Below are 15,463 nucleotides of genomic sequence, written 5' to 3' on the forward strand. Positions count from 1 at the left end.
ATAGCGCAAAAAATAAAAACCGCACAGGCGATCAAATACCACCAAAAGAAAGCTCTATTTGTGTGAAAAAAAGGACGTAAATTTCGTTTGGGTGCAGCATTGCATGACCGCGCAATTATCAGTTGAATTAGTGCAGCGCCGAGTAGCAAAAAGAGGCGTGGTCATTAAGGGGGGTAAATCCTCTGGAGCTCAAGTGGTTAAAAAACGTATCTACTGCCGAGGCTTTTGGTGAAGCTGTGAGGAATAATTGACCATCTGTTAAATTTCTAAGACACTTTTACATCATTGAATCTTAAACGTTTGCAGAGTGGAAAAATTTGTTTTGTTTCGGATAAATTTGTTCTGTTACTAAATTTGATTTGAGAATTTGTTTCAGAATTCATTTAGTTTTATCAAGCACCGCCCTCCTGAACCTTACCAGGCCACATGCCCTCAACAAGAGGGGGGGGGGTGCTTTGGGGTAGGGGGGGCTTCCCCCCAAAGCATTGTCCCCATGCCTGGGCTGTGACTGGGGGGATCTGCAGATGAGGGGTTTTTTGGACTCTGGGGCCCCCAGATTCCGCCCACCTATGTGAATGAATATGGGGTACATAGTACCCCTACTCATTCAGCAAACAAAATGTAAAAAGGGAGTATAAACCCCACGCCATTTTTTTTTTTTATTTTGTCGTGGGGTTCCCCTTAAAATCTATACCTAATCTAAAAGTCCTGGTAAGGATTGGGGGGAGACCCCACACTGTTTTTTTGCAATTCTGAATAAATATTGCTAAAAATACAAAACGAAATTCAAAATTCCAAAAACGGATTGGTGTATTGACTCAATATTAGACCAAATCGTTTTTGAAATTAATTTTGTCTTCGGCATTCCTTTTTGTATATTCAGAATAGCTGGTTGTTTAGGATTCCCTGCTGACAGCAGAATATAAACAAAACAAATTCCGATTAAAAAAAAATCCCAAAAAATCACTGTGGGGTCCTCCTCATTCATACTATACCCTTCGCATCTGGTATGGATTTTAAGGGGAACCTCACTCCAAATTTGTTTTAAAAAATGGCGTAGGTTCCGCCCTCCCCAAAATCCATACTAGACCTTTATCTGAGCATGCAGCCCAGCAGGTCAGGAAAAGGGTGGAAGAGCGACTGCTTCCCCGAACCCCGGGCAGGGGGCTTATCAAAATCTGGAATTCCCCTTTAACAGGAGGGCCCTCAGATCCCGCCTCCCCATGTGAATGAGTATGGGATACGTGATACCCCTACCCATTCACCAAAAATGGTAAAAAGTGAGTTTTTGATAAGTCCTTTACTAAAAACAAAAATAATTGTCCCCGTAAGTAGATCAAACATCAATCATAATGAATGCTAGCCGCTGACCTAAAGAAAAAAAAAAAAGAGCTCTGCACCCAACAAAATCCCTCACCATCTGACAGATCTTAAATGTTGTTCATAAGCATTGTCAGGCTGCCTTTTTTTTTTTTTGACAGTTCTAGCTTCCAGGACCTTTTATGTGTTACAGCAATGCAGCTGTGATTAATCAGAGCTGACATGCCCTGTACTGGGACAGGGAGGACTGGGCATGCTACACATGCCCTGTGTACAAGTATAACCTTTTTTGGGCATGTGTAGCACGCTCAAAGTTTGGAACTAGTTAAACATTTTAACAACCACATAATAACAGTGTTGCTCTTTTCTCATACCACAATAAAATGTGACTTCAAATAATATTCTCTGGGGAAGGGGCTTGGTGACGTCATGGCACCCGTGGTCGGCTGATCCACCTTGGAGAGAGATTGTGGAGGATAATACGAAGGGAGCTTCCCATTATAAGATGTTGTCAGCTGTATACAATATATGCGAATATTGTCCTCTCTATCTGTCCGCCTAGAGGATGCAAGTTATTTTTGACCAAACTTAGTTGTGAGGTCAAAAATTTCAGGTGAGGGCACAGCTGATGTCACTGATGGTGGAGGTGCATTGTATATGAAGAAAGAAGATAAGGAATATTGATGGAAAAGATTTTTATTTGGAAGGATTATGAATAAGGAATTACTGAACTATTTCCCCAGATTTTGGCATATTATTTGTAGTATTTTTCACCAGTTCAGTGATATTGGGAATATTATTTGAAGTCACATTTCATTGTGGTATGAGAAAAGCGTGACACTGTTATTATGGTTTTGGTGTGTGCGGCTTTTTGTTTTTACCCCTTTTTTCTAAATTGAGTTGCTATTCCAGTTTTTATATAGACAAAAAGGTGCAGCGCTAATAATAAAAGGTGAAAATATCAGCATATATTCAGTACTAAGAGTAATATAAGAAAACATAAAATCATAAGATCGTCATAAATAAAAGTTCGATGCTCAATCTAGTGTCCACGAACATACAAAGGGATGCGATGTGTCAATACTACCGGGTCTCCTTTACAAATCAGGGTGTAAGCCCTGACCCTTTGAGAACGTGCATAGCACGAAACGCGTCAGAGCTACAGCACCTGGACATCTTACCCTAAGATTGCGTATCAAGGTTAAGGAGGGACTCCAGAGATGTTTAAGTGCCTAATGTACCACGGAACCTGACCAGGATGGATGACCAATGAGAATTCGGGAACGCGGCTTTACCAGAGAGTGTGGAGAACCTAGATGTACCTGAAGAGAGGAAACTTCTTTCATGCGTATTTTTAACGCACTTCTGGTGAGTGCGCATTTAATATATTTCCTGCTCACATTTGGATTACTCACCCTGATTTGTAAAGGAGACCCGGTAGTATTGACACATCGCATCCCTTTGCATGTTCGTGGACACTAGATTGAGCATCAAACTTTTATTTATGACGATCTTATGATTTTGTTTTCTTATATTACTCTTAGTACTGAATATATGCTGATATTTTCACCTTTTATTATTAGTGCTGCACCTTTTTGTCTATATTTTATCTTGGAAGGTTATGTTGGTTACCTTTTTGGTGTTCTAGCAGCTTTTTAGTACATCTTTACCACAGTGAGCGCCCGCTATACAACCTGTCTCTAGCTATTCCAGTTTTGTTTAACTGCTTGTGGGTTTATACACTATTTATATTTAGTTAAACATTTTAGTTTCAGAAAAATTTGTTAAATTAAATTAATGGTTCCTAAGAGAGTGAGCTTCACTAAGGTGGATCTCCTTAATGGTCACACAGACGGCACTAAAACCTGACTGGCCCGACTTCTTTCCATTCATTTCATCTGTTTTTATTTTGGTACAATGACCTGTGCAGAGGCAGCCAGACGTTATGGTTACTCCTTCTCCTTGTTTTACAGATAACACTATTATATCAGACATCATCGGGGAGACGTGGCTTCCTCATATGGAGAGGACAACTCTATCCTTTCAGATAACCGGATTCAGACCAAAGAAAATTCACATAAATTTATACCTGAAAAGACGTAATGACATGAAAAAACATCCCATCCACTCATGGGTATCTGTGGTCCGTCCATCGGGTGGGAGCAATAATACAACGTATGATACAACGTTACCGGTGGAAATGGAAGTGGAGATGACAGAAACAGAAGATGGAAGCCACAAATGTGATTGCAGAATTTCTCTAACTCCAGACGCAGATACAGATGACGGAGCCGTCCTGTCTGTGGAAGTCACTCACGCTGCCCTAGAATGGCCCCTCTATAAATATCACATTCTGAATGTGATCAAAGGTGAGATCTGATTACCTGCACCTGAATAAAATGTGAGACATTTCTAGATGTAGTGTATGAATGTGAAATCTATACTGTGTATATCCACACAGGAGACAGGAAACCCCCAGATATAGTCCAAGTGTGCTTGTCCTGCGATTTTATTCAGCAACACAGCAAACAAATGCAGTGTTTAGGTGGGAGGGCTTTGTACAGCATGTCAGGACCATCAAACCAACAAAGGTTCTGCTTGTTCAAGCCGCTTAAGTCTAGGTGCACACCTATGATTTTTCTGCAGCGTTTTGCAGAAATGCGCAGCAGTCCATTTAACATGATTTCTTATGAGACAGGTTCACATCTCCGCGTTTTCACCTGTTGCATTTTTTGGAAAGGCTCAGGGACTTTTTTAAAAGCAAAATGTTGCGTTTTTGGTTCTACAGACGTGAATGGATATGCTGCAGAAAAGCATGTAGTGCATTTTTGATGTGTTTTGCATTTTATTCTGCCCAGCAACAAGTTGAAAAAAGAAAAAAAAAAACGCATCAAAAACTTGTCAAAAACGCAAAATGCACTGCAAAAAGCACTGCAGAAACGGATCAAACGCAAATCGCCTAGGTGTGAACCGCGCCTTAAGCGGTATTAAACCCAAAAGCAAACATTTATTATATTGCAGCTTACCAATTAGATGTCATGGCTGCATTTGCTTTCTTTTTTTAGGCTTTCTTTCTATTTTCACCTGATGATCCAGCCAATAAGTCTGCTTTTTTTTTGTCAACAGAACAAGCTGTCCTGCAGATATAGTGATTAAAAGACAAACCATTTGCCACTGATAGAGGTGCTTACACTGATCAGCTTTTATTTCTTCATGTAAAACCTTTAGGCTGGGTTCACACTGCCACGACTTGGGATCCGACTTGTGAGACCCCAAGTCGCATGACATGTGAAATCCCATGTTAGTCAATGAGAGTCGTCTTAATTAGCACAACTGAAGTTGCTCCGACTTTAGAAAAGGTTCCTGGACTACTTCAAGGCGACTTCTATCCGACTTGTGCCCATAGACTTTAATGGAAGTCTCCTCCAAGTCGGATCCTCATCTATATTGATGTGATTTGGATCTGACATTACAGGAAGATTACCCAGCATTCCCTGGAGTCGCTGTTTACAGTCCACTTTTCTTTGGTGTCAAGGGGGTGTTGACAGACACCATCTGACCAATTAGGCGGCTGAGGAGTGGCCCTGTGATGTGACTGTGTTTATGACTGTATCCCAGGTACAGCTTTCTATAAGTATCAATATCTCTGAATACCTACCAGTTACAGTCTGTTTTCCTGCATATTATTGTCCCGCATGAAATTAGCTTTGAAATGGATATAAATATGGTATGCCTCGGATGTCTACTTTACCCAGGAGGGATAAGATGTTCCAGTGCTTCCTGATATCCTCTAATATAGGAATGTTTGGGCTTAAAACACCACAAATTAACTGATGGGGGTAAATATGTCCTTGTCCTGGCTGTGCTGGTATTATTTCATGAGTTATGAAATATACTGAAGTTTTAGAGTCTTGGGTGCTGACCAGTCTATCAGGAATTGCTCATTTACGATAGGAAGGAGAGCTGCCAGGGATCTGTTAAAACTACAGTCACTCAAGTGGGAAAGTCAGACATTTTATTAGGGTTTCCAGACTGAAAGTATAACTAAAGGCAAGACTCTTCTTTTTTTTTTTTTTTTGTTTTGGACAGAGTGAAGAAGGATTAGAGCACGGGTCAGGTATTATTGCTGTCTGTGTCCCTGTTCACCCTCTATGTGTCCTGTTTACCATTATCATTGAAAGTAATAAAAGAAGATCCCACATTTTGGGTTGTCTCCAGAAAAATAATAGAAGGGAAATATTCCAATGGGAGCGCTAGTTATGGTGACCTGGGGGTCCCCTAGGGATTCCCTTAATTTGCAGGGATTTTCTCTCACTTCCTGTTTTGGCTGTGGGACTGAAATTGAAGGGAATTCTCCCCAATGGGACACAGATGGCAGACAATAAATTGACAGGGGTTATACCCCTCCCTTGCTGTATCCAAAATGCAGAAAAGAAAATTGCCTCTAGTTCCACTTGAAGTGTGGATTCTGCTAATAGGCATGAGAGGGCTGCATCTGTCCTGATCTGATAGAAGGTTCTGGCATCAGGTAACAGTTGTGTATTGCACCAAATGCTTCCTGGGGGATGAAGAAAAGAGGACCACTGCTGACATTCACCAACTTGGCTCTGATGAAGAGGAGATCGCTCCTCGAAACACGTCAGCCATTTCCAAGTGTCCTTTTCACATGTGGGACTCGTGCACCATGGACCATTGTTGGTCATGATATGCCTGTATACATTTGTCATTTGAGAGTATACATCTACTATTTTTTAGGATTAAAGTTTATATTGAGGTAATGCGCAAGGCTTGTGCGCCCCTTTGTTTTTCTTCTGTTCTTTTATTATTTGCTATTCACCAACTTGTGTTACAAGCTGTCATAATGGGGGGGATTTGTACCGTCCCGATATTTGGGGGGGATTTATACTGTCCTGGCATTTTTGGGCTTCAAGAAATGAGATTGTTTGTCAGGACATCAGGAATGATCGATTTTCAGATATATATCTCATAGTTTGTAGATCCTATAACTTTCCTGCAGACTAAAAAATAAACACTGACTTGGGTTATGTTCACCAGAAAATGTAGCAGAATATATTTCGGCCTAAATATATGAAGAAAAATTGTCTATTTGCAAAATGTTTAATATAAACGAAGAAAAACGCATTAAAAAAAACATTTCTTATGGGTATAGTGTTGCATGACCGCGCGATTGTCATTCAAAGCGTGAGAGTGCTGAAAGCTGAAAATTGACCTGGGGGGGGGAAGGGGGTAAAAGTGTTGGGGTATTGAAGTGGTTAAAAAAAACAAACAAAACAATTCCCCCACCCACAATTTGATGTGGACGGGCGAATCATTCCTGCTGGGCCTTTGTATTCTGACAGCAGACAGCAGGGAGACTTCCCCATCATCAGAATATCATGATCAGTGCTGCTGGCTGTACCCGGCAACACTGATCGATCAAGAAACACATGACAGGGTGGTTATAGAGAAGTTGGTTGACTTCTGTACAACCACTGTCCCCACACATGGATTGATCTTCGTCCGGGCCGTACTGGACCTCCTGAGTTTCGATTCATGTATATCCAGTTTATGTAGCTGTGATGATATGTACAGTTATACTAACGTGTCAAAGTTGCAAAATTGGGTCTGAGTGTTGAATTTTGTTCTGACCCGATCATGAAGGGGTTAAAAGCAGCTGCTTTGTTAAGGTTGAGCAGAATGAGAAATCCACTCTGATAAATTCGATCTGGTGAGGCATTCTGTTGGCTCCATATCACAAAAGGCTCCATTCACTAAACTATCAGCAGTATTTAGTAAATGATCACGGCAGGCTCAAAACAGCAGCTCTAAAGCCTCTAAAAAAAAAAAAAGTTACTATACACAAATATAAATAGGCAATACTGGGCCAAACCCACATGATGGGATTAAAGTGTTCCTGAACCCACAACAGTCCAATCAGTCTGTAGATGCAGTAAAGCATGCTTGTTATACTCACTGTGGAACCTAAGGGGTTAATCTCTGCATTCTGTAAAACAGCTGTTTGATCCTGTCTTCTCTGATCTTCTCCTTCTTCCAGTGTCCCCCTCTTATCTCCTGATAAGACATATCATGTGGAGTCACTCTGCACATGCTCAGATTGGTATGTATTGTTAGAGAGGTTTTTTTTCTCTTGGGAGAGTGCTTGTGATCAGCACAGGGCCAATCAGCACTGTTCACAAAGAGGTCAGGGGTTCTGCATCCTCTTAGAGCAAAATGAAAACTCCTCCTACAAGCTTTAACCAGTGCTCTGCCGGACACTGATAGAAGTTGCTCGACTGCTCTAACTGCTGATGAGAAAAGGTATTTAGCAGTCTATATTTACTAAAATAATTGCATTTCCATGTTCTGTGTACTGTGGGAGAGCAAATATAGTGAATGCGGGGTCCGGGGAGAGCGGATATAGTGAATGCGGGGTTCGGGGAGAACAGATATAGTGAATGCGGGGTCAGGGGAGAGCGGATATAGTGAATGTGGGGTCTGGGGAGACCGGGTATAGTGAATGCGGGGTCTGGGGAGACCGGGTATAGTGAATCCGGGGTCCAGGGAGAGCGGATATAGTGATTGCTGGATCCGGGGAGAGCGGATATAGTGAATGCGGGGTCCGGGGAGACGGGATATAGTGAATTCAAAGTTCGTGGAGAGCGGATATAGTGAATGCGGGGTCTGGGGTTCAGTAACACTTTAAAATCATAAAACAGTTATTATAATCCCAGAAAAAAAAGGCCAGAGACCGTTAAACAAGATGGCAGACAACAGTGTTGTGGGTGATTCTTGTGAACGAAGGCATAAAATCTGCGGAGACGTCAAGCACAGTACGATCATGAGACCCTCAGTCTTAGTAAGACATTTAAATTGTGTAAATGCTTAAGAAATGACCATCTGTCCATCAGTGATGATCCCGGGATTGGTGGTTCCCAGCCCACAGCAGTTATTCCCGTGTACATTCAGCACGTGGAACGCCTGGTCCTGGATCATCTGTGGGAACGGTGAACATAATGATGAGGAATGAAGCCGGCTGTCCTAGGATGGGTCAGGCTGACAAATCTTTCTATGCTGAAGCTGTATCAGACGGATTGCTTTCAACAAACAAATATAAGAGACATTGATGACATCACAAATTATCATGAGGAATAATGTATGTTTATTATAGTCACACAGTGAAAGCGATCATTTTCAGTACCTAAATGTGAGGAACAAAATGATTTTCGCAAACCAAGATGGTCAGTAGAGCAGTTTGTTGCACTGGAAGGAGAAATCCAGAAAAGTTTTCCATTCCCCCTAGGCTCATAGCAGCAACCAATCAGAGGTGGCCAGGTGGTTCTGCACACTTGAATATAAAATAATAGGATGTAGCTGTAGATCCATCATGTTTCAGGGGAAAGGAAAGGGAAAGGATCCTCTGAAATTTGATTTTCACAAATCACAAGGCATTAGTTACACGCTGGGATAAATGGATAAATGTAGCAGGGGAGTATTTAAAAAAAATAAATGCAGTTTCCACTCCATGAAATTTGTTCTTTTATTATATAAACTCAAAAGTCCCGGTTTGACTTGAACGCCCCTCGTTAGGTGAACAATATTGTACTATTGACAAGCAGAGGATAGCAGGCACCTTTAGCCCAATACAGAAAAGAAATGGCGCAGTATTAAAAAACACAAACGCCTCCATCCAGATTACCAGATCTATTTGTACCCTGTTCTGTTACAAGAGACTTTAACAAATAACACGTGTGTTCATTTTCAGGAGATAAACCCAGTTTATGGAGAAGATGGAACAAGCGTGTTATAACTGAATCTGTAATATTTATGGAACAAACCTGATCGGGATCTTCGATGTACAACAAATCCCGTGCTGGAGTCCTGGACACATCATAGACTCTAAAGTTGGATTGTGAAAATCATTTTATTATTTTTTTGTGGTTTGGCGTTACTACCCATTAGCTGACACTCGGATTGCTACACACGGCCAAAAACACTTCATTTAAGAACACTGGGCCTGTGTAGTGCGCTCTGTCCTTCTGCCCCATTGTTGGTCCTCATAACTCGCTGGCATTTGTAGCTATATACCTGTCTCCAGCTGTCATCATCCGAGATGGTTATATAGCACCCCTAGAAGTCACTTCACTAGGATTAGAAGAAATTGTAGCGGAAATAAATATTTTATAGATCAGACAGATTTATTAATCAATAGGTTTATGGAGAAGGGTTATAGCAAATCTTTATTAGAGAAACAAAGAGTATACATTCAGGGCAAGAATAGAGAAGCTCTTTTGGGGAGTACTACCAAAAAGAATAAATTATTTGATGAGGTAACATTTGTAACTGATTATAATGCTCAATATAAGGATATAGAAAAAATTTTCAATAAATATCGGTTCATTTTGTTAAAAGATGAAGTGTTAAAAAATACCATCTCAACAAACCCAGATTTGTATACAGGAAGAATAAACCTTTAAGAACTAAAATTAGACATAACGTTATAGAGCCACCAAAAACCGTTAGTTTATTTCCCGAATTGGGAGGTTTTTATTATTGTAATAGGTGTAAAGTATGTAAAACTGCCCAAAAGTATAATAGAAAGAGGAGAAATTTTAGATCAGCATCAACTAAGAAAGAATACAGTATTAAATCTCTGATTTCTTGTGACTCTTCACGTGTGGTTTATGTGTTGGAGTGTCCGTGTCACTTCCAATATGTGGGAAGAACGGTGAGTAGGAGAACATATTAATAATATTAAAAAACACAGCGTTTCGAGGCACTTCAAAACTGAAACATAATAGTGATCCCAGTTTATTGACCTTTTATGGAATTGAGAAAATTAATTATCATTGGAGGGGTACTGATATGTTCAATGAGGTGTCAAAGAGAGAAACCCACTGGATATATGAATTAGACATTTTGCGATCCGCACAGTTAAATATTGATATCGATTTCAACTGCTTTCTCATAGATTTCTAGAAAAATCTTATGACTGTTTGGAGGAGTTATTCTTTAACCACCTCCCACTCGCCATATAAGGTAATGACGGGCGCAAGACGGTTCTCTCGTTCTGGGAGGATGTCATATGACGTCCTCCCATTCTAACTGCACATGCGTGGCTCCGGTAGTGCGCAGCGCGGTGATCGGTGGTGCGCTGTTTCCCTCGGACACAGCGGATCACCGATCAATGGAAGGAGCCGAAGATGTTGGCTCGGTCCTGTGATCAGCTGTGTCCAATCACAGCTGATCACGTGTAAATAGGGAAATATCGGTTATCTGCGTTTCTCTCCTCACGAGCTGTCATGCTGACAGAGGAGAGGAGAGCCGGTAATCGGCATTCCTTGGAGGGGACATGTACACTGATCATCAGGGCACTGCTGATCTGTGTAGCCCCAGCAGTGCCACCTGTCAGTGATCATCAATGCCACATATCAGTGCCTACCAGTGCACATCAATGCCACATCAGTGCCCATCTGAGCTGCCTTTCAGTGTTACGTATCAATGCCTATCAGTGCTGCCAATTAGTGCCACCTATCAGTGATGCCTGTCAATGCCTATCAGTGCCACCTACCAGTGCCTCCTCATCAGTGCCACTTATCAGTGCAACCTATCAGTGCCCATCACTGCAGCCTCATTAGTGCACATCAGTGAAGGAGAAAAATCACTTATTTACAAAATTTTATAACAAAAACTAAGAAAAAACTTTTTTTTTTTCAAAATTTTCAGTGGTTTTTGGATTGTTTAGCAAAAAATAAAAAAAACCCAGAGGTGGTTAAATACCATCAAAAGAAAGCTCTCTGTCTAAAAAAATGATAAAATTTCATATGGGTACAGTGTTGCATGACTGCGCAATTGTCATTCAAAGTGCGACAGCGCTGAAAGCTGATAATTGGCCTGGACTGGAAGGGGGTAGAAGTGCCCGGTAGGTGAGGGGTTAATGTATCAATGTTCAGTTTGCAGTGGATTGTGTTGGTTGCCTCCGTCAAACCTTTGTATGATGCGGAGTTGCTTTTTATTGCACTGAGTTATCCATTTTGTTCCCACCATTGCAATTCATTATTTAGTATGTGTATTTATATGTCAATCAGACCTGTTTCATTGTTGGGTTTGTTTGTATGTTATTATTAACCATTTGCCACCCTCCCTATGGCCGAATGGCGGCCGGCAAATGTCATCAGCGTTCCGGGCGGACGCCATATGACGTCCTCCCGCACATGCGCAGATTGCGCTTCTGCAGAGCCGCGCAGCGGCGCGATCTGTCACCGGCCGTGTACCTCGGACACGGCCGATGACAGATCTGAGTACCGGCCCCCGTTGCCGGTACCATGTGACCAATCACAGCAGGTCACATGACAGTTGTATACAATGGATGGCTTCATTCATGCCATCCATTGTATACTAGTGCCTAGCTGTGAATGGTCACAGCTAATCACATGCACATGTCATGTGATTAGCTGTGACCAAATCACAGCTAAGCACAAAAAAAAAAAACCCTGAATGAATCGATGTCATTCAGGTAAATGCTTGCTTATAGCAAAGTAATTCTTTGCTATAAGCAAATTGTGTAAAAAAAAAATAAAAAAAAATACTGATCACTTCCCCAAAGTAGTACAATGTTACTATGGTAACATTGTACTACTTTGGACATAGTGAAATATGAAAAAAAATCTGAAAAAAAAGTAATAAAAAATTTAAAAAAAAAATATTTTTTTTTTTTCATACTGTCACCAGTCAGTGTCCCTGATCACCGCCATGCCAGTTATATGATGATGCTGTACTGCACTGGTGACAGTATGTAAAAAAAAAAATAGTGAAACTAATTTTTTAAATTTTTCAATTTCAAAAAACTCGCCATGACTCTTATAACGTACGTCGGACCGTCTACTCTGCAAAAAGGGGTCAGTTGGGGATATCTGTCCTGCCCTGACATTTGGGGGATATCTGTACTGTCCTGAAATTTGGGGGATATCTGTACCGTCCTGAAATTTGGGGGATATCTGTACCGTCCTGACATTTGGGGGATATCTGTACTGTTCTGACATTTGGGGGATATCTGTACCGTCCTGACATTTGGGGGGATATCTGTACTGTCCTGACATTTGTGGGATATCTGTACTGTCCTGACATTTGGGGGATATCTGTACTGTTCTGACATTCTTGGACCTCAAGAAATTAGATTGGCCGTCAGTACTTCAGGATCGATCAATATTCAGATCTATACCATAGTTTGTGAACTCTATAACTTTCCTACAGACTAAATAATACATCCTAATTTGGGTTATTTTCACCAAAGACATGTAGCAGAATACATCTCGGCCTAAATTTATGAAGAACAATTATTTATTTGTAAACGTTTATAACAGAAACAAAGAAAAATGTGTTTTTTTTCAAAATTTTGGTTCTTTTTTTGTTAATTTAGCAAAAAATAAAAACCCCGGCGGTGATTAAATACCACCAAAAGAAAGCTCTAGTTGTGTGAAGAAAATTATAAAATTTTAGTTTGGGTACAATGTTGTATGACCGCGCAATTGTCATTCAAAGTGTGAGAGCGCTGAAACCTGAAAAATGGCCTTGGCAGGAAGGGGGGAAAGTACCCGGTATGGAAGTGGTTAATATTTTTTACATACTGCTACTCTCCTTTTCTCTCTCTATACCTCCTCCCTGGGCCAACTGATAACCTCCCATGGCTTCCAATACCACCTCTATGCTGATGACACCCAGATCTATATCTCCACTCCCAGCTCACCCCCTCAATCTCCTCACGTATCACAAATCTCCTAAGCGACATATAAGCATGGATGTCACATTACTACCTCAAATTCAATCTTTTAAAAACCGAGCTGTAATATTTCCTCCCCCCGATCCCCCACTCATGACTTTACCATTAAGATCAACAGCACAACCATTGGACCTTCCCCTCATGCCAGGGTGCTTGGCATAATCCTAGACTCTGACCTCTACTTTGGGCCCCACATCCAATCACTGGCTAAATCCTGCCGCCTCAACCTCCGGAACATCTCCAAAATCCGTCCCTTTCTGACAAAAATGAGACCACAAAACAACTTATCCACGTCTTGGTTATATCCTGCCTTGACTACTGCAACTCCCTCCTCACTGGTCTACCGTTACACAGGCTATCCCCCTTCAGTCTATTATGAATGCTGCTGCTAGACTCCTCCACCTTACCAACCGATCAGTGACTGCTGCCCCTCTCTGCCAATCCCTCCACTGACCTCCCCTCAGTGTCCTCCACCCCCCTCTGCCAATCCCTCAGCTGACCTCCCCTCAGTGTCCTCCACCCCCCTCTGCCAATCCCTCCACTGGCCTCCACTCAGTGTCCTCCACCCCTCTCTGCCAATCCCTCCACTGACCTCCCCTCAGTGTCCTCCACCCCTCTCTGCCAATCCCTCCACTGACCTCTCCTCAGTGTCCTCCACCCCTCTCTGCCAATCCCTCCACTGACCTCCCCTCAGTGTCCTCCACCCCTCTCTGCCAATCCCTCCACTGACCTCCATTCAGTGTCCTCCACCCCTCTCTGCCAATCCCTTCACTGGCCTCCATTCAGTGTCCTCCATCCCTCTCTGCCAATCGCTCCACTGACCTCCACTCAGTGTCCTCCATCCCTCTCTGCCAATCCCTCCACTGACCTCCCCTCAGTGTCCTCCACCCCTCTCTGCCAATCCATCCACTGACCTCAATTCAGTGTCCTCCACCCCTCTCTGCCAATCCTTTCACTGACCTCCATTCAGTGTCCTCCATCCCTCTCTGCCAATCCCTCCACTGGCTTCAACTAACCCAACGTATAAAATTCAAAATATTAACCACAACATACAAAGCCATCCACAACACTGCCCCTAGCTACATCACCAACCTCATCCACAGATATCGCCCACTCCGCTCCTCCGAAGATGTCTTCTTCTCTAGCTCCCTCATCACCTCCTCCCATGCTCTCCTCCAGGACTTCTCCAGAGCCTCTCCCATCCTCTGGAGCTCCCTACCACAATATGTCCGGTCAGCCCCCACCTTGTATGCCTTTAGGCGATCTTTGAAAACGCACTTCTGCAGGGAAGCCTACCCCACCTCTGCCTAAGAACTGTACTTGAATCACCTCCACCAGATCATCCCCCGCAGCTATCACCTTTTGTATCCCCTCCCCCTTCCTTTAGATTGTAAGCTCCATGAGCCGGGCCCTCCTATTCCTTCTGTACTGAAATGTATTGTAATTGTACTTTCTCCCTTATATTGTAAAGCGCTGAGCAAACTGTTGGCGCAATATAAATCCTGTATAATAATAATAATACTGTTGTATTTTAATTTTTGGAGTTTGATCATGAAGGATTTTATATAATTAGTGGCATGTTGAGATTGGAGTCCTTCTTTAATGCGAGCTGTTGTTTCATTTTTTTTTTTACATTGAGCATGGTGTAAAGCAGAGTTCCTCTTTAATATGGACTGGCCCTTTAAAATACCCGATCAGGCATTGTATTAATTTATTGAGGTTTTTTTTACCTATTTTTAGGTTAGTTTGATTGGTTTAGTGGTTACAGTTTAAGATTTTTTTTTGCAGAGATTGTAATAGCAAGATTTAGGGCTAATTTGTCTCCATATGCTACATTGTGTGGGTTATATATTGCCTACGATTGGTGACTCACGTCCTTGCACTCCGTGAGGATGTCGAGTGACGAAACGCGTAGGGTGGAGCTTTGGAGTGAAGTTGCCATGTCCAATGAGCTGCCGGCGTCTGCGGACACCTTTTCATGCCAGTGTCGGCTTTGACACAACGGAATGTGAGTGCATTAGATGGAATGTTTTTATGAATAAAATTGCCGTATGATTTTACACTATTAGTTTCCTCTCTCTTCCTTTATGAGTTTTTTTATTTCAAGAAGAAATTTATGTTCATTGAATCGCTTCCCAATTGCCGGTCATCAATCTGCAGATCGTTTCTCCCTTAAGCGAAAGCGTGTGTGCTGGTTTATAATCTGACCAGCAGGTTGCGCTGGTGAGTATTGAATTTGCAGAATATATATATTTTTTCATGATTAAGTTGGACGCTCTATTTGATGAAATCAATTTTTTATCATTTTTTCTGCACATAAGATCATATTTATTGGACTTTGTTCTATTTACTGTTTATTCTTTTTTT

General features: G+C 41.9%; 1 protein-coding gene across 1 annotated transcript in view; it reads left to right on the forward strand.

Annotated features, from left to right (window-relative positions):
- The window catches only part of LOC149435860 (uncharacterized), a 118,808-nt gene extending 103,652 nt beyond the window's left edge, over window positions 1-15,156 (forward strand). The window contains exons 9-10 of the mRNA XM_089662358.1: window positions 3,294-3,689; window positions 9,083-15,156. Coding sequence (XP_089518484.1) covers window positions 3,294-3,689; window positions 9,083-9,159 — 473 coding nt within the window. The 3' untranslated portion in view covers window positions 9,160-15,156. The remainder of the gene's footprint in view (window positions 1-3,293; window positions 3,690-9,082) is intronic.
- Window positions 15,157-15,463: the final 307 nt, after the last annotated feature.

This window comes from Staurois parvus, unplaced genomic scaffold, assembly GCF_062004578.1.
Source record: "Staurois parvus isolate SC_StPar_1 unplaced genomic scaffold, SC_StPar_1.0 ptg001460l, whole genome shotgun sequence".
NCBI lineage: Eukaryota > Metazoa > Chordata > Amphibia > Anura > Ranidae > Staurois > Staurois parvus.